The 20,746-nt window shown below is 35.7% G+C and overlaps 1 protein-coding gene across 2 annotated transcripts in view; it reads right to left on the reverse strand.

Moving 5' to 3' along the window:
• Nucleotides 1-19,553: 19,553 nt before the first annotated feature.
• The window catches only part of kctd16b (potassium channel tetramerization domain containing 16b), a 98,742-nt gene continuing 97,549 nt past the window's right edge, over nt 19,554-20,746 (reverse strand). Inside the window, exon 2 of one of the 2 annotated variants that reach the window (XM_073825045.1) lies at nt 19,554-20,054. In XM_073825045.1, the coding sequence (XP_073681146.1) occupies nt 19,594-20,054 (461 nt within the window). In that variant the 3' untranslated portion in view covers nt 19,554-19,593. The remainder of the gene's footprint in view (nt 20,055-20,746) is intronic. The other variant, XM_073825044.1, reaches the window with a different exon arrangement.

The following is a 20,746-nucleotide window of genomic DNA, read 5'->3' on the forward strand; positions in this document are numbered from 1 at the left end:
GGGAAATTATCGAGCCAAATTAAGGGGAAGCCAGCTTTCTTGCCCAGAGCTTGAGGTGAACCAGAAAAGGAAGACAAATGAAAACCCTACTCCAAAAGGCCTCAAAAGACCAAGGAAGGCTGAAGTAAATTACTTGCCACCATTTCCATTTGGGGAAACAGGAGAAAGTTTAGAGAAGGAGAGACTAGATCTCCTTAATGAAATTAGGAAGAAAAACAACAAAAACATCATTGGTGAGAAAATGGAGAAGACTTTCTCCTATCGAAGAACAGAAGTAGTTAAGGACTGCCCTGCTGTTAAAGATTTCATGGAGAGATGGCCAGCCCTTTTCTGTGAATCTGAGGTAAACTTCACTTCTATTCTTTGTTGGCATAATATGCAGTGATTTCAAACAAAAATTTACCAGTGCACTCAAATCTAATCATCACTTGACTGTGTTACATTTTATTTTCTGTTTTAGATCAAGAATGAATTTCGAAGAATCACCACAATTTCCTTGGAGCGTACATTCTTGGAAAAGCTGGACTTCTATACTCCAAAACTCCTGGCTTTGTTTGAGATGAAGGGTGGGGTTGCTGGCATAAGAATGAGACATTTGCTGGATTCACTCAGCCAGGTAAAATGTAAATTTTGTTTACAAATGTGAATCACTTATGTGATGGTATGCTGCTTCCTGACTCTGTAAATATGTTGTTATATGTAGATGTATACACATTTAATGTTCACTGTATTTTACTTCTGTTTTCAACAGCAAGAAGATAGACTTGAACATAGGCGAGACGTTGTGATTCGCTGCCTCCTGTTTTTCCTTGGAGAATCAGCTGAGGAGCTCATTGAAGACCACCAGGTAGTACAGTTCAAATAAATTAATTTTATTTGTACAGTACTTTTTACAGTGTACTATACAAGGCCTTTACAAGGCAGCTTTACAAACAACACAACGATGATCAATAAATTTAAACAACTCAAACAAAAAGTAATAATCAATTATTAGTCTACTGCTGACTTTGTTTGAAGTCCTTGCATGGCCTGGCGTCATCAAGTCTTGGTTCATCTAATGTCTTACTGGGAGGCGGGGTCCAGACATAGATAAACAATAAGTAATGTAGCAGCTAGTAGTTTGCTTGCTACATACACAGCTACATCCATTTCTATTTTTCCTTGATTTTGGATGATTTTGCAATTAAACTGTCTACAAGGAAATCTTCCACAATTGTTGTTTTTTGCTGAATTTTCTGCATATTTGAACCCTGTCAAGCACTGACGATGATGCTGAGATCCATGTTTTCATACTGAAGAAAATTGAAAGGCTTATACACCATTGTTACAAAACTTAAAGAACACCCAGTGATGGTCAAGAAGGCAGCACCATACATTTAAATGTCAGGTGTACAGTACAGACCTAAAGTTTGGACACACCTTCTCATTCAAAGACTTTTCATCATTTTCATGAAACTTTGCTGAGAGTATGACCTGGGTCTCTACACATGAACTCAAGCATTGAGAACATTGTTTGTGTACACATAGCTTACTAAAAAGAAAGGTTTTGAACAACTCACTTTCACTGTTTGAGTTTCCTCTGGCGGCCGTCTTGCCAGTCAAGAAGTGTCTCCGAATGCGAATTATAATTACCATTAGGTAAAAAACATTGAATAATACTTTTTATGTATGAGACTACCTCTTGAAGCTCATCAAGAGAATGCCAAGAGTGTGCAAAGCAGTAATCAAAGCAAAAGAAGAACCTAGAATATGACATATTTTCAGTTGTTTCACACTTTTTTGTTATGTACTATATAATTCAACATATGTTAATTCATAGTTTTGATGCCTTCAGTGTGAATCTACAATTTTCATAGTCATGAAAATAGAGAAAACTATTTGAATGAGAAGGTGTGTCCAAACTTTTGGTCTGTACTGTATGTAAACTTTTGGACAGGATTTCCAGTGTAAATTATTTTGTTTATATTTCTTATCTTTCATGACTATATTGTCTTTAGAAACCATTCAAATGTTTCCCAAAAGACATAATAATTTACACCAATTATCATTTCCAGAGGTTTACACCTCCTGACTCTAAATGTCCGGTGTTATCTTTATTAGCATCGCTAAATGTTTCTATCTACTGTAATAATTGTGTATGAGTCTAATTATTGTGTTCAATGTAAAAGTATTACTTAACAGCATACAGATACTGCTGAAGAAACTGCACATTGGGTTTATATATGCAGAAAATGCTAAATATACTAAAGACTAGTGGACAGTTTGTCTCAGAACAGGAATCCATTGAGGGAAAATTGAAAACGTGATACTGTACAGTATTTTAACCACTTTGCACTTATTTTTTTGTAATTCACAGGATGTCAGCAGAGACATGATTAAGGATACCTTCTCCAGTCATGTCATGAAAATCATCGTACTGAGCAGATCTGTGGAAGAGGAAGATGCCAGTATATCTGATGTCATCATTGTCATCGAGGGATCTGAGGTGCTGCTGGGATGTAAAAATCTCACCAATGCATGTCTTTCACTCATGGGCTGCATTTACTCCCTAAACTTAAGCTATCCCCCAAAGCTGAGAAACACATTTGAAGTGTTTCAGAAAATCTTTCTTGGGCTAGATGCTTTAAAATTTTCTCCAAAGGTTAACTCTTTGCATAGAAAGCTTCTAATGTAATCTGCTAGTTGGGCACTACTTGCACTTATTTACACTACTTTTGCTGTTTTACTGTTGTTGTTTTTTTGTTTGTTTTCACAAGAAAGGTTTTTCAGAAAACAACTACAACTTTTACTACAGCACTGTTTAACATAATCATTCTTATGCATTTTAAGTAATGCTATTTTGCTGGAGACTATAGGTGCATAGTTTTGTTTTAATTTTTTGGATGTTTTTGTTCCCTTTAATCTTATTGAAATTTAAGTTGAATGGCAGCTACTAGTTTGACATTATTTGCACTTTTACAGTTTTGTATTTGATATCTGCAACTGAGATTGTTGTAAATTGTTTGTTATATTTAAAGATATATTTTATATGTTTTTATGGTTAAATGTTTATGCATTTTAATGCACTGTGTGGTTGTTCTAAAAAAGTTTACTGGAGTAAAATGCACCATAGTGCACCATTTACCAGAACCAACAGATGCAGTTTTACTATTATTTTTTTTTTTTTCATTTCATGCACTCATCTGTTAAGGAATGTCATAGAAATAAAAGTATTTAAGTAAAATGTATGTCAGTGTTATTTTATTGACCACCATTTAAATACACAAAAAACATCAAATAATGTTAAAATAATATTTAAAGTAAAGGTTACTCAAAATTTTAAATAAGATAACTAGGATTATTGTGTAAAAAAAAACATTTATAAGCATTACTTAAGTAAAATATATAAACAAACAGTCAATACAGTTTACTGGGAAACTCTGAGTAAACTTTACTTGAGATTTTCTAATTAAAGCTACAGTTCCTTGTGTTTAGTTTTTACTTGGGAATTCTATTGAAATTACTCACATTTTCTAAGTGAAAAAACTTTCCTAAATTTTTTTAAGTAAATCCTACTCCAAATTTTTTTCAGTGTATAACTTAAAATTACCACACTCAAAATCAATTTAAGTGTTAAGGCTTATAGTGCATTCATATTAAGTGTACTTAAGTACAATTTTGGGGGAAATGTACTTCTACTACAATACATTACTAATAGATTTTTAATAAAATCAATTTAATGTAACTTAAAATTACCACACTCAAAATCATTTTAAGTGTTAATGCTTATAGTGCATTCATATTAAGTGTACTTAAGTACAACTTTTGAGAAAATATACTTCTACTACAATACATTACTAATAGATTTTTAATAAAATCAATTTAATGTAACTTAAAATTACCACACTCAAAATCATTTTAAGTGTTAATGCTTATAGTGCATTCATATTAAGTGTACTTAAGTACAACTTTTGAGAAAATATACTTCTACTACAATACATTACTAATAGGTTTTTTATATATTAACTTATTTTAAACTTAGGATTAGTATGTAAACAGTCTACTAGTAATCAACTAATGTTTAAAGCATTTAAAGCACACTTTTGAAAAACACACTAATAAAACTCTTTTGCATGTTTTTTCTGTAGTATACTTTATTTTAGTACACTAAAAATTTATTTAAGTATTACTGGTATTTAGTATACTTTTTTCAAGTGCACTTAAGTCCTACTGAAGTATAAACATACTTTTAATTAGTGTATTCATAGTGTATAAACATCACACTTTTTTTAACACAAAAAAATAACAATGTACTAAAAATGTATTTGCGGGTATTTAAGTGTATTTTCATTGCATTTAAGTATATTTTTTTCCCACCTGGGATGGTAACCAAGAGGCGACTGAGTTTAGTGAAAAGTCAATTGCATTATGATGCAAATTATTTGAATTGATTCCTAAGGCACACAAGAAGTGCAGGTGCAAGTGATCTTAACTCAAGAAAGCCTTACCTGTGCAAATGCCAGGCTGTCAAATTATCTTTTATTAAATGCAGGGCTTAAAGTATTCCGGATCTCCGGCGTGCGGCCGTGTGCGGGAAAAAAATAATATTTTAGAGCCTGCACATGCGGTTTAATATTTTCGAGCCAATTTATCTCACCTACCAATCATATGAGAGGAACACAGCTTTAACTAACGTTACAAGCCTATCAGAAGCAGAGAAGGGCGGGTCCTTGCAAGACAGTATGATTGACACCCATACTGTCACGTTAGCATTGTCGGAGAAAAAAAATGGAGCGCAAGTTTATGAAGCCTGGGGATGATGTCCTAGCGATAGATAAAGGACTCAAAAATAAATGGCGCTGGGCGTGGATTGAAGAAAGTAGAGATGGCGAGCCTTTTGGCAGTTGGTGCAAGAAACTGAGAGAGCCCGGGGCTTGTTTCTGCACGATTTGCTCGAGGAAGCTACTGTATGCCAGCAGCGGTAAGAAAGTGCTTGCTCGTCATGATTTAGACTCCGGTCATAGAGCCGCTGCCCGTCACCCGTGCACTCAAACTTACCACGACGTTGCCGGGAGCAACTGTTACAGCTGACACACCTTTGTCTATGATCGCTGTCTGCGATTTAAAAATACGTTTGTGCACATTTATAGCAGAACATGATTTGTCATTCAGAATTTCGCAGCCACTGGTCACCCTGTGTAAAAAAACTGGCAGAAGAGTCCAGTTTTTTAAGCACTTTAAGCTCTTGTTACTTAATTTTTGTTATTATCGTCAATATTTGAAGTAAGTCCTTCTGTGCAGTCCCCCCCCCCAAAGTAAAAAAAGTTCAGGCTCATGATTTTTTTTTACTTTAACCCCTGTAAATGTGATCAACGAAAGCATCATCAGGCATCATGTGGATTTGCATCTTCTCTTACATTTTCCATCTCTCAGGCTTACATATCAACGTCAACCTCTATTAAAACATGCAATGAATAAATAAATATTTAAAAAGTGGCACATTTGATTTCAATTACGACATCATACCAACTCTTAGTAAGCACTGGCACATCATTTAGATTTACAAAGAGCTTTTGCATTAAGCCACTGGCCTGGAGGGTTTTAATTAAAACTATAAATACTCCTACATGACACACTAATAATGCAACATAGCTCTATGCATGATTCCCCCATTGTAAACCTTTTAAGATTTCACATGGCTCTTCCCTAGACTAATATGATGCTTTGGGCATAAATCAATTGGTTTTAAATTGGCATACAGTGCAAGGCACATCTCAAGATTGATTATTTATACTTCAAAAAACACATGCTTGATTAATGGAATACTTTGGTCTGTTGTCTGATACTAGAACAGACCCAAAAGACTAAACACATATGATGTAATAATAAAAACATTTGATGCTGAACAGACGTTAATGTTACTGTTTTTCACATATTTCTGATATATATATGGTGTAATGTTTAATTGTTCTGCCTACCTGATCTACAGATTAAAACGTACAGCGAGGAAAAACAATATTTGATCCCCTGCTGATTTTGTACACTGAAGAAAAATGATCAGTCTATAATTTTGATGGTAGGTTTATTTGAACAGTGAGAGACAGAATAACAACAAAAAAATCTGAAAACGCATTTCAAAAAATGTATGAATTGATTTACATTTTAATGAGTGAAAAAAGTATTTGATCCCCTATCAATCAGCAAGATTTCTGCCTCCCAGGTGTCTTTCAGTTTGTTACCTGTATAAAAGACACCTATCCACAGAAGCAATCAATTAGATTCCAAACTCTCCACCATGGGCAAGACCAAAGAGCTGTCCAAGGATGTCAGGGACAAGATTGTAGACCTACACAAAGCTGGAATGGCTGTATGGCTGGAATAAGTGTCAATCTCCCTTTGTCTGGGGCTCCATGCAAGATCTCACCTCTTGGGGTTTTACTGATCTTGAGGACGGTGAGGAATCAACCCAGAACTACACAGGAGGATCTTGTCAATGATCTCAAGGCAGCTGGGACCATAGTCTCCAAGAAAACAATAGGTAACACACTACGCCGTGAAGGACTGAAATCCTGCAGTGCCCGCAAGATCCCCCTGCTCAAGAAAGCACATGTACAGGCCAGTCTGAAGTTTGCTAGTGAACATCTAAATGATTTAGAGGAGAACTGGGTGAAAGTGTTGGTCAGATGAGACCAAAATTGAGCTCTTTGGCATTGACCCAACTCGCTGTATTTGGAGGAGGAGGAATGCTGTCTATGACCCCAAGAACACCATCCCCACCATCAAACATGGAGGTGGAAACATTATGCTTTGGAGGTGTTTTTCTGCTAAGGGGACAGGACAACTGCACCACATCAAAGGGACAATGGACGGGGCCATGTACCGTCAAATCTTAGGTGAGAACCTCCTTCTCTCATTGAAAATGGGTCGTGGATGGGTATTCCAGCATGACAGTGACCCAAAACACATGGCTAATGCAACAAAGGAGTGGCTCAAGAAGAAGCACATTAAGGTCCTGGAGTGGCCTAGCCAGTCTCCAGACCTTAATCCCATTGAAAATCTGTGGAGGAAGCTGAAGGTTTGAGTTGCCACACGTCAGCCTCGAAACCTTAAACACAAAAGTGGAACAAAATCCCTCCTGAGATGTGTGCAAACCTGGTGGCCAACTACAAGAAACATCTGACCTCTGTGATTGCCAACAAGAGTTTTGCCACCAAGTACTAAGTCTAGTTTTGCGAAGGGGTCAAATACTTATTTCACTCAATAAAATACAAACTAATTTATAACTTTTTTTTTTTTAAAGCGTTTTCTGGATATTTTTGTTGTTATTCTGTCTCTCGCTGTTCAAATAAACCTAACATTACAATTATAGACTGATCATTTCTTTGTCAGTGGGCAAACATACAAAATCAGTGACACTGATTAACTTGCAAGGTATTTTATTCCTTGTGTGCCTGGTTCAGATATAGAGAACATGGGAATTTGCGTATCGAGCTCATCTTGAAAGCAGCTTGCAAATGAAAGCTCATTTTCAACCCACAAGAGTACTATGCAATTTCCATGGCGCAAAACCTAAATCTTACATTAAATCAGTTCAGCGCACCATTGTAGTCAGTGTACCGCTGTGATTTACACAGATCACCCACCATAACGTTAAATCTCAAAAAGTGTATTTCCAAATAGTTCACTGTGCTTGACAAAATATCTCATCACAGATGTGCTGCCGTTATACGTCGGCCGGGAAATGGATCTGAAACCAAATGGCTCACCCTGAAGACTTTTATGACAGAATTTATATATCTGACTGCACCATAACACTTTGCATTTCCTGTTCCGTGCCTGTCCTGTTCTGATGGGAGAGAGAGAGAGAGTGAGTGGAAAATGTAATGGCACCATCTGATTCTTTAATCAGAGTTGGGATGTGAGGGGCTGACTGTCTCTGAGGGGCGGATACAGTCCATGCTGTCTGCTGGTAACGGGGGCTGAGGAACTTACATGCGTGCACATGATCAAAGATGGCAGAAATGGAACAAACCCAAGCAGTTAGTTGCTGTTACTGTAATGTTTTGCTGTTTCTTAATTGGATACTCTGGATTAAAATCTTATTTCTGAAAATGTCATGTTTTATTAGTATATCTTAAAGAAAACATTTTTAACTTTTTTTTTCTGTAACACTTTAGGGATCACTGCATTAATTAGTACAGGTGCATCTCAATAAATTTGATGTTAATGTTGTAGAAAAGTTAATTTATGTCAGTAATTGAACTCAAATTGTGAAACTTGTGTATTAAATAAATTCAATGCACACAGACAGAAGTAGATTAAGTCTTTGGTTCTTTTAATTGTGATGATTTGGCTCACATTTAACAAAAACCCACCAAATTAGAAATCTCAATAAATTAGAATACTTCATAAGACCAATAAAAAAAATAATAAAAAAATAAACATTTTTACTGAGTTGTTGGCCTTCTGGAAAGTATGTTAATTTACTGTATATGTACTCAACTTGGTAAGGGCTCCTTTTGCTTTAATTACTACCTCAATTCGGCATGGCATGGAGGTGATCAGTCTGTGGCACTGCTAAGGTGGTATGGAAGCCCAGGTTTCTTTTTACAGTGGCCTTCAGCTCATCTGCATTTTTTGGTCTCTTGTTTCTCATTTTCCTCTTGACAATAACATAGATTCATTATGGGGTTCAGGTCTGGCGAGTTTGCTGGCCAGTCAAGCACACCAACACCATGGTCATTTAACCAACTTTATGTGCTTTTAGCAGTGTGGGTAGGTGCCAAATCCTGCTGGAAAACGAAATCAGCATCTTTACAAAGCTGGTCAGCAGAAGGAAGCATGAAGTGCTCTAAACTGTAAACAGGTGCAGTGACTTTGGTTTTCAAAAAACACAGTGGACCAACACCAGCAGATGACAATGCACCCCAAAACTTAACACTAGACTTCAAGAAACTTGGGCTATGAGCTTCAGACTCCAGACTTTAGGACCTTGGTTTCCAAATGAAATACAAAACTTGCTCTCATCTGAAAAGAAGACTTTGGACCACTGGACAACAGTCCATTTCCTCTTCTCCTTAGCCCAGGTAAGATGCCTCTGATATTGTCTGTAGTTTAGGAGTAGCTTAACAAGAGGAATACGACAACTGTAGCCAAATTCTTTAACACGTCTTTGTGTGTTGGCTTTTGATGCCTTGACCCCAGCCTCAGTCCATTCCTTGTGAAGTTCACCCAAATTCTTGAATCGATTTTGCTTGACAAGTCTCTCAAGGCTGCAGTTCTCTCAGTTGGCTGTGCATATTTTTCTTCCACACTTTTTCCTCACTCAACTTTCTGTTAACATGCTTGGACACAGCACTCTGTGAACAGTCAGCTTCTTTGGCAATGAATGTTTGTAGCTTACCCTCCCTGTGAAGGGTGTGAATTATTGTCTTCTGGACAACTGTCAGATCAGCAGTCTTCTCCATGATTGTGTAGCCTAGTGAACCAAACTGAGGGACCATTTGAAGGCCCAGGAAACATTTGCAGGTGTTTTGAGTTGATTAGCTGATTGGCATGCCACCATATTCTAATTTGTTGAGATAGTGAAATGGTGGGTTTTTGTTAAATGTGACCCAAATCATCATGATTAAAAGAACCAAAGACCTAAACTACTTCAATATATGCATATTACTAGCATGGTGGCTGTTTATTAGTACTTATGAAGCACATATTATTGCCTTGTTCTGTTTGACCATATTTTAAATTCCTTAATCTCTAAACAGCTACCTTACTAGCTACTAATAAGCAGCAAATTAGGAGTTCATTGAAGCAAAAATTGTAGTCAATAGTTAGTTAATAGTGTGAAATGAACTTTCTAATAATCACAAAGCTGGTTTGGCTAATGAGTTATTTCAGTCAGTTAAATGGGAGATTTGATATAGCCTAACAGATCTCTGGCTGCATATCCGTTTTGGTTTATGAGCTGTGTTCTACCAATCATCTGATCCCATCTCCAGCTGAAGCACGCTCATCCATTACGCTGAAAAATAGATGAATGTTGCTTCCTTATCTGTGTAATCCTGACAGTAGCACAGCCCCTCCCTGTGAGATGAAGGGAGAGACGGCTCACTCTAAAGGGAGATCTATGGCAGATTGCTTTGCTCTCTCCAGCTAAACGCTGTCCTCAGAAATCCTGGCTGGGAAAATAGGCAACAGCACAAAATTCTTGATAAGGGTGTGTGGGGTCTCTCAGTTTTTTTGCTTCGCTTTCCAGATTAAATGTTAAACGCCTTCCAAATGTGGTGTTAATGTATGAAAAAAAAACAATGTGCAGTATGAAAATTTATGCTGTTGCTTGCGTTAACAATAGATAGATAGATAGATAGATAGATAGATAGATAGATAGATAGATAGATAGATAGATAGATATGAGCTATAGATAGATAGCTAAAATGAGTTTAAACTCTAAAAACTCAAAAAAAAATTTTTTTTTACCAATTTTCATTTCAAGCTCTAATTTTTTTTTTTTTTTTTTTTTTTGGAAGAAATGTAGTAGTTAACAGAATTAAATAATAATAATAATAATAATAATAATAATAATAATAATAATAATAATAATAAAAATAAAATCATAACAAATAAAGAAATGGTGATTTTATTTAAAAATCTAAAATAATATAAACTCTGAAAACATGCCCACTTTTTTGTTATTTTGACCAATTGTCATTTCATGCTCTGAATGACAACTTAAAAAAATGAATTGGAAGAAATAGTAAAATATTAACAAAAAATGAAATGTTCATTATAATTAATAAACTAAAATGAATATAATCTCTGAAAACATGCCACCTTTTATTGTTATTTTGAACATGACAACTTTTTTAATTCAGAAGAAATGTAGTAGTGTACAGAATAAATAAAATTAAATAAAATATGAAATGAAACATTCATTTTAATTAAAAAGCTAAAATAAATTTAAACTCTGAAAACATGCCTTTTTTTTCTTGACCAATTGTCATGCTCTAAGTGACACCTTTTTTTATTTGGTAGAAATGTAGTACTTTGCAAAATAAAATAATAAAAATAAATAAATAAATAAATAAATAAATAAACATTCATTTTAATTAAAAAGCTAAAATAAATATAAACTGAAAACATCTTTTTTGTAATTTTGACCAATTGTCATTTCATGCTCTAAATGACACCTTTTTTTATTTGGTAGAAAACTGTGAAAAACTGTGTTTTTTGACCATCATTTCATGCACTCAATGACATTTTTTCTAAACGTGAAAGAAATGTAGTAGTTTACAGAATAAAATAAAATAAAATAATGAAATGTTCATTTTAATGCAAAAGTTAATTTAAAAAATATAAACTCTGAAAACATGCCATCTTTTTTACTATTTTGACCAATTGTCATTTCATGCTCTAAATGACAGCTTTTTATTTTAAATGGGGAAGAAATGTAGTAGTTTACATAATAGTCATAATGATAATTTGTAATAATGGTAATTTGTAACTACTTTATGTTCTGAAACAATATGGCTTCATACACAACATTTTATGTTGTCCTTTGGATTGAGATTGCTAAAATCATTATTTATATAAATGTCCCATCAATATGATGTTCTATGAAACTCTTTCAGAAATACTGGCCAGAATCTGGCCAGACAACATAACTATGTCCAACAACAAAAAATGCCAGCATACTAGACATATGGAATGAGGAAGCTAAATACAGATGTTTATTTATGCAGAAACAGCCTGAAGCCTTCAAAATATGTCTGGACTCCACAGTTTTCACTTCAAATGTTTTGATTCTAATGTTTTTTCAGAAGATATTTATTCCAAGCTATAAATCATTCAGTCAATATCTCAGAAACTCTTTGTTTCTATAGAACTTTATTTTCTGTACTTGTACATTTTTAAATCCTCTATGCTTGTATCTAAAGACATCTCAGATGATGCTCTCTTTTATACATAACAATATACAGTACATTTGTGGCAAACATTAGCAGACACAACCCACACTTTGTGCTTTACCTTTTTTCCCTGTATTTTTGGTATGTTTTAACATCATCACGAACAGACAAACATTTGCAATATTTCATACACTGGCATGCGCACAATGATCTGGACCTTTTTGAAGTCAAAACAACACCAAACAATATCCTTTTTGTGGTGTGTCCTGCAACTTTTAAAATTAGCATTTTAATGCATTCAGTTATTGGTTTTACTCTCACACGTACGGTTTTGTCAGTCTTATGCAGTTGATATTTTTTCTTCTTCTTCTTTTTTTCGTGGGTTAAAAAGAAAATATAAAAAGGGCTCAAACAATAGGGGGTGTAGCTGTTGATACGCCAGGCAACACTTTAAACAGGCCTGCCTGGCGGGAGAGCGGACCACGAGTATGTGAACATCTGAAAGGAGCAGAAACAGACGCAATGTCTCACAAAATATGTGCCAAACACTTCTTCTTACTGGCCTGCTTCAAAAAGTCACTCAGTAGCATTAGATTTTCTTTCCTTTTGAACTCAGCAACCTGCTTTCAGGCTTCATTTTGACTTGAAATAACAATATACTAGTATGGTTACAAATAAAACCAATGAGAAAGCCAACAGAGCCTGTGTTTCGATGCACATTTTTTCATTGCTCATAATGACATACACATCTATAACATTCAAAATCCTACTCTATCTCTTTCATTCCTCTGTGTGCTTGTGAAAATACAGAGTAAACTTCTTCTTTTTTTTTTTGATTTATTAAATAAGAACTTTTACATATGCCATTCATTCTTTTATTGGGTACAACAACCCAATCTCACATGAAAACGTAACTATTATATGAGGTGGCAATTTCAGATGAATTGGTACGATGTTGGACATACGATTTTTTTGCCAAAATGTGAAATAGTTATGAGTTGTCTTGAGATCGTGTTGGGTACAATGATAAATGATCATTGTGTTTGAATTTGAAGAGTATTTACAGTGTAGTTTTAATGCATATTCTCAATATAATATAGTTACCTTTTACAATATCAAAGAAAAATGTGAAAAACTAAATCATAGACGAGTGTTGTACATTTTCTGCTTGTTGCAGTGCCAAAAATCTAAGTGATTTTTAAAGGAATGTTTACCTTCATGAAAATATATTTTCCAACATTTATCATAATTTATGTCTAAGGCCTAAATTAGAATAAAAAAACTAAAAAAAAAAAATGGATTCACCACATTTTATATATCCATAGCATTTTGATCACTTTGATGAATATTTGTACCCTTAACCCTTCTGATCCTGGTTTAAGTTGAACTAAGAATTAGTGTGTAAATATTTAGTTAGTTATCTGAAAATATTGGTAGGTGTGAAACTGAACATGTGCATTGAAACGCTGTAAGTTTCTAAATAATAAATAAATATGTCAAACACAATAGCATAACACTGATCTCAAGCTTCAGCTTGCTGCAGACTTTAATAAATAGCAAGATGTTGAGCTTGTCCTTTAAAATAGAAAGGGGAAATCAGACTATCCCATTCAATCTGACAAAGACAGGAAAAAGTAAAAAAAAAGAAAAAGAAAAAAGATTTTCTCATTATTTTCTGAAAGAAACAACGAATATTGCAGAATATTGAAAAATGTGCCGATGTGAAACTGCTGAGAGCTAAACCTTTGAGAGATGTGAGATGAAACCTATGTCATGGACATGGAATTTCAAATGAACAATTGATGCCGTATTCCATAGTCTAACTCTGAGGCCTGTTTCACACCGCATACACAAGTGCGCAAGCAAAGAAGCAGCAGGAGAGCGGATGTGCTTTCAGATTCACAGCAGTTCTGCTGCGTAACAGAGCTGCAGCTCTATATAGAAAGTAAAAGTGATTTCTCGGTTACTAAATTGAACATTTCCTCTAATAATTGCTAAAGATTATATAGCGGTTATCAAGAGTGTGTAACAGAGTGGTGCAGGAATGACGTCAGAACTCGAAAGACTAATTCGCTGCTGGTTCCTTGGAGATTTTATAATGGAGTTTTTCAATTCAATTTATAAGTAAAATAAAGCCTGTAGTAAACATAATGGCATGGTACTTTGACATTTTCTTCTACAATGAAACTGAAACTGAAAACAAATTTACAGGCATATTGAAAATGTATGTTTCTAATCAGTATTAAGGCAGGGTTATACAATTAGCTTCATTTGAGTGCCAGATTATCAAATTGACAATTTAAAGAGCGCCAAAGGGGTGGGAACCATCCTAATCTCTTACTGGGGGGCCTTTACAATTAGAAATTAAATTGAAATGCATATTCAGCATTAAAATAAACTAATATTACCAACACCAACATCTAAAAAAGGTCAATAGTAGTGCTGTCTCTTAAAGGGGGTGCTCTTAATCTCAGTTTGTTACTTGTATAAAAGACACCTGTCCACAGAAGCAATCAGTCAATCAGATTCCAAACTCTCCACCATGGCCAAGACCAAAGAGCTGTCCAAGGATGTCAGGGACCAGATTGTAGACCTACACAAGGCTGGAATGGGCTACAAGACCATCGCCAAGCAGCTTGGTGAGAAGGTGACAACAGTTGGTGTGATTATTTGCAAATGGAAGAAACAAAATAACTGTCAATCTCCCTCAGCCTGGGGCTCCATTCAAAATCTCACCTTGTGGAGTTTCAAAGATCATGAGAATGGTGAGGAATCAGCCAAGAACTACATGGGAGAATCTTGTCAATGATCTCAAAGCAGCTGGGACCATAGTCACCAAGAAAACAATTGGTAACACACTACGCCGTGAAGGACTGAAATCCTGCAGCACCCACAAGGTCCCCCTGCTCAAGAAAGCACATGTACAGGCCCAATAAAAATCTGAATTATTGAGAGGAGAACTGGATGAAAGTGTTCGAGTGTCGAGCACTTTGGCATCAACTCAACTCGCTGTGTTTAGAGGAGAAGGAATGCTGCCTATGACCCAAGAACACCATCCCCACTGTCAAACATAGAGGTGAAAACATTATGCTTTTTAAGGGGACAGGACAACTGCACCGGGCAATAAACAGGGGGCCATGTACCATCAAATCTTGGCCAATTCACTTGGGCATTTCGCAGCACGCTTTTAGAGTTCCTCTGAAACCCTTCACCTTCCCCAGCTCCACTTGTATAGATCTTCTACAGGTTATTTTATGCTATTTGTGCAGCAGCAGTATGTCTTAAATACTCACAGCACCGTATCGCCATATGCTTTGGCATTAGCAAGTTCTGTACTTGCTTGCAGCAGCAGCAAAAATCTACAACTACAGCAATAACCAACAGCAGCAGCAATTCAGCAGCAGCAGCGTAGCAGATCTATTCTGCCAAGACCAAATACATTAACATTGTCATATCCATTACCATGCTAAACTTGTCAGAGAGTTGTCATGACAGAATTTAATTTAAGTGAACTTAAAACAATCTTTATATAAATTATAAACTTTTATATAACTTTTTTGCTCATTTAAGATTATGTTGAACTATGTAACTCGCAGGTTTCACTTTAAAAGCAGCACTGTCTCTTTAAAACCTGACACATAGGACGTGGATCTGACACACATTTGATTTTCTCCCAACTCCTTATGGTAATTTAGGACTTTTTTACTCATTTAAGATTATGTTGAACTATGTAACTCGTAGGTTTCACTTCAAAAGCAGCACTGTCTCTTCATAACCTTCTTTAAAACAATCAGAGCTATACTCCATTTGATAATAATCTTTGTACACTGTTTGAGCCATTTCTCGCCATACGTTATAACTGTCTTTATACTCATTTAAACTAGAGTTGTGCGTTGCCACCTTGTGGACAAACTAATTAGTGCAAACACAATTCGAGACTTATGTGTGACCTGCGCTTACTCTTCCCTTGGGCCAGATCAAGATGATTGGCGGGCTGGATTGGGCCCACGGGCTGCAAATTGAATAGCCCAGGTTTAAGGTGTGTAATTGAAAAACCCCATTAGAAAACCTAATAGGAAAATCTCGAAGGAACCTGTGGCGAATTAGTCTTCCGGGTTCTGATGTCACACCTGCACCACTCTATAAAGAACTATTACAAAATTGTTCATCTTGAAATCTAATTAGCATAAGGGGGACCATATTTATATCTATAATGTAATTTATTTACACAGAACAGAACCCAAATCCTAATCTGTAACAAATAATAGTATGTATGCAGGCAGATTTACTGAATAGGAACTACCATTTTTGTGCCTGTCACAGATGAGTAGTTAATTCCATATTTTAGGTTGCTTTGTAAAAGCATATATGTGATCCTGGACCATAAAACCAGTCATAAGGGTCAGTTTTTTCAAATTGAGATGTATACATAAACTAAAAGCCAAATAAATACAATTTCCACTGATGTATGGTTTGTTAGGATAGGAAAATATTTGGCCAAGATACAACTATTTGAAAATCTAGAATCTGAGGGTGCAAAAAAATCAAAATATTGAGAAAATCACCTTTAAAGTTGTCCAACTGAAGTTCTTAGCAATGCATATTACTAATTAAAAATCAAGCGATATGTTTACAGTAGAAAAATTGACTAAAAATATTTATGGAACATGATCTTTACCTCATATCCTAATGATTTTTAGCATAAAAGAAAAAACAATAATTTAGACCCATACTATGTATTATTGGCTATTGCTACAAACATACCTGTGCTACTTATGACTGGTTGTGTGGTCCATGGTCACATATTACATAAGATTTTGTTGCTAAGTAGATTTATAAGGCATTTTTACTGCATTTTTGTGCCACTGTGAATACTTTAGATAGGAATTTTGCAACGTTTTTGCGTGAGGTGTGAAAGAGGCCTAGTTTCTTATGACAAGTATTTTGTCTGTCCACAATGAAAGAGCAAATACTACACACAGCACAATAACAGTCAATCAGAACATATTTGATGTTTAACATAAACCACTGCCAGTGTGAATGCATTTTTAAACTTTTCTCGCTTACTATTTCAACTTGTTGTGACTAGCTAGGATATAGTGTGACTCTTAAACCATAAACACATAATTTCATTGGATTTCCACTGAGTTATAATCATAATGCCATTAATTCCATCACTGACTTTAGTCTAATCAAGTCATAATGTATCAATCTCTCTGCCTGGCTACTATAGCCCTTGCTATATGTCTCCAAAATAGTGTGGATATAGATGTAGGCCTACATAAAAGAAGCTAGAGTATGAATGTGTGGTGCCTGCACAGCACAGCATGAATGTCACCTGAATCTCCAGGTACTTCCTGGTATAAAGCAGTGGTGAGTTTGTGCTTTAGGTGAGTTGTGCTCATGTGTGACATACAACAGCTCAACTTTAAATTCCACAATTGGGTCTTCTCCCATTCTGTTACTGTAGCTTCATCTGGTACTTTATTATATAATTCATATATATGTCATTCATATGGATTTCAAACACTTTTATTATAGTTCAGCTGTCTTGAGTGATTTAAGAGTAATCTCTTAAAGATTACAAGTGCAATTCATATAAAATATTTTAATGTTATTTACAAGTGATTTGTAATGTTACTATTTTACAATATGGACAGTGTTTGGAAAAAAAGGCAGGAAACCTGTGCACTTAAATAATGACTTTACTGTATCCTTTTACACACAGATAATAAATAATATATTCTATTATAGATTATATTCTCTCTGCCCTTTTCATTTTTTAGCTTTCTGGTTAGTAGTCTTCATGATAGGAGAATGAGAGACTGGAGGCTATGTTTTGATTAGCATTCAGTGAATTTTAATTTATATTCCAATTCAGAGGGCTGCTTTGAAAAAAGATGCTTTGCAAGACCATGTCCGTCATTTACCCCTCAAACTGTTCCTGTCCTTTGGTTTTGTCCTAACTTTCTCAAACGAATTCATTACAAGTGTGCATCTGGAGTCTTTCACACTTTCACACAGAGTGTAGTGAAATGAAAGACAGCATTTTCTATTTATGGTAATATATATATATATATATAGCTTCATATATATATATATTTTTTTTTTCTGGTCTGCATTTTAGATATTATATCTGTGAAGATATCTGTAATCGACATATGTGCCTTTCTTTGAACATCTAGTCACATTTTTGTAATTAATTGTCTAACATTAAAAGCATTTCTTAAGGTAAACTCAGTTTAAGGCTGTTCATCATAAACAGTTGAGGTATAAAATATAAGAAATTAGTGAAAAATTAAATAGCGGAAAATGAGTGATGAAGAGGCCGATCATTTTTTCCCTCTTCCATAATTATCAGTTGTATTTTAATAGTTTGAAAATAAATATGTGCCATTATTATTATTATTATTATTATTATTATTATTATTATTGATTTTATTTAAATATTATTGTAAACTATTACTCCATGGTCCTTATGCCAAGGTCTGCCTAACGTAGTTTTTAAATAAATTCAATAGCAGCAACTTATGATGCTTATATTGGTTTCCAAAAATCCATTTCAAAATGTTAAAAGTTAAATTAAACAAAATATATCTAATCTTTACTGGTGTGTGTGTGTGTGTGTGTGTGTGTGTGTGTGTGTGTGTGTGTGTGTGTGTGTGTGTGTGTGTGTGTGTGTGTGTGTGTGTGTGTGTGTGTGTGTGTTTTAATGATGTTTATTAAGGATGGTATTTGATATTAACCATTATGTACGCCAATATGTTTCCACTGAATTATTATCAGCTATGTATATATCTAATTAAATTTAATAGTCCTTACGGAAGCCTTGCATTTCTCAGATTCGCTCAATAAACAGTCAAATGTGCTCTGCAAGAACATTGCACAACCCTAAAATGTTCGCGTTGATCAGTGTGTGAATGCTTCCAGTATATAACCCTAATCTTTTCCTGTTATTGTCATGATTTTCCCATATTTAACCTTTGACCTCAAGAGTAAGCCATCATCCACTCCCATTTGGAATATCATGTTTAAATCAATATGTTGCAGGGCAGCAGTTTCAAAGCCTTTATGTGATGCTATTGAGTTTCCACCCACAACCTATTTATGTCGTGACTACAGTAAATGCAGAGGGGTCTTTGATTGTAGCTTAGCTGAGGTATGAAAATGGAACATGGAGAATCCAAAAAGGAAAAACACGTTTGGCTCTGTGGTCTTCTGTGCTTCTCAGAGTGTTGAAATGGAAACCCACTCTCGCATCCGCCAAGGCAGTGGCTATTCTTAGAAAGGGCACAGTTGGGACCACATGCATTATTTATGAGGTGGATACACATTCATCTTTCAACCTCTGGGCCACCTCAACTCAATCGCTGTGGCACTAACATACCGAGGTCAAAAATTCAGTTGTAACAAACAGACAATTACACATAAAGTGTAGCTCAGCAAGGGAGACCGAAACCAAAGAGACAAGTAGTTGTATGTCTTTCGAAAACACTTGTGTCTCTCTGGAACTCTACAAAATGTAGGCGTTTACAAGTAAACAATTACCGTTCGAGCAGTAAAGTGGAATGAAGTGGTCGCTCTGGTTATCGACCGACATTGACAACAAGTCAGAGGCAGTAGTAGTGTGGTGTGTACTAGCAATAGTAGTTGTAGAATTAGTAGTGAACACGCAGCTTGCACTTTTAGGCTTGAAGGTTACCACCGCCTCTCAAAGACGGTATTTGCGCAGAAGGTCGGCTTGCCACATGTACTTGCGCTCGGGAAAGTGCTCGGGAATCTTGATCTTGCGAAAGTCCTGGATGCACTTCTCCAGCTCCTCCTCCACAGTTAACTTTTCCTTTGCTGGCCGTTTCTTGCAGGTGCTGGTGTCCCGGGAACTTGCGGTGAGAGTCCGGAGAAGGTCGCTCTTGCGACGCTGCTCAGACTGCTGCTGCTGCAGGAGATGCTGAACAGGGCCTTTCTTGGGAGGCCTGTCCAACGTTTGCACATGCGTCTGTCGGCTGACAGGGCCACGGATGACGGTACCTTGCGGGGAGCTGGCCTCAGAATGGCTCTCTGAGCTGGAGGTGGAGAGTTCATTGAAGGAGGTTCCACTCTCACCTTCGCCTTCACCTTTGTGACCCTTGCAGCAGCAATCGCATGGCGGAGATGACCAGCGAGATGGGCCACCTGGAAAAGAGAAAAGATGAGTTCAAACAAGGCCTGAAGGTACTGGTCCTGAGAAGCACAGAAGACCACAGAGCCAAGGTATTGGTGTATATATAAAGGGCGCATTGGTAATATGCCCCATAGACAGGTGCACAACACTGTCACAGCCACAGCCATATCACCCTACAGCCCAAGATCGGTTGCTCACTGAAGCTAAGCAGAGCTGAGCCTGGTCAGTACCTGGATATATATATATATATATATATATATATATATATATATATATATATATATATATAATATATATATATATATATAAAATACTGCACCATTGGATTTAGACCAGGTTTCAGTTGGTCAATGGCACAATCATTTTCAGTTGCCTCAAAATAGCAATGTGTCAACAATGTGCCTGAACACACCTAGTTTTTAGACAAGTTTTTAGAAAAAAATCATGGTAGTAACCAGATATGAGGTCACCAAGGTGTTGTTTGTATTATATGTGACCCTGGACCACAAAACCAGTCTTAAGTCGCTGGGGTATATTTGTAGCAATAGCCAAAAATACATTGTATGGGTCAAAATTACTTTTATTTTATGCCAAAAATCATTAGGAAATTAAGTAAAGATCATGTTCCATGAAGATTTTTTTGTAAAATTCCTACTATAAATATATCAAAATGTAATTTTTGATTAGTAATATACATTGTTAA

This window comes from Garra rufa, chromosome 19, assembly GCF_049309525.1.
Source record: "Garra rufa chromosome 19, GarRuf1.0, whole genome shotgun sequence".
Classification (NCBI taxonomy): domain Eukaryota; kingdom Metazoa; phylum Chordata; class Actinopteri; order Cypriniformes; family Cyprinidae; genus Garra; species Garra rufa.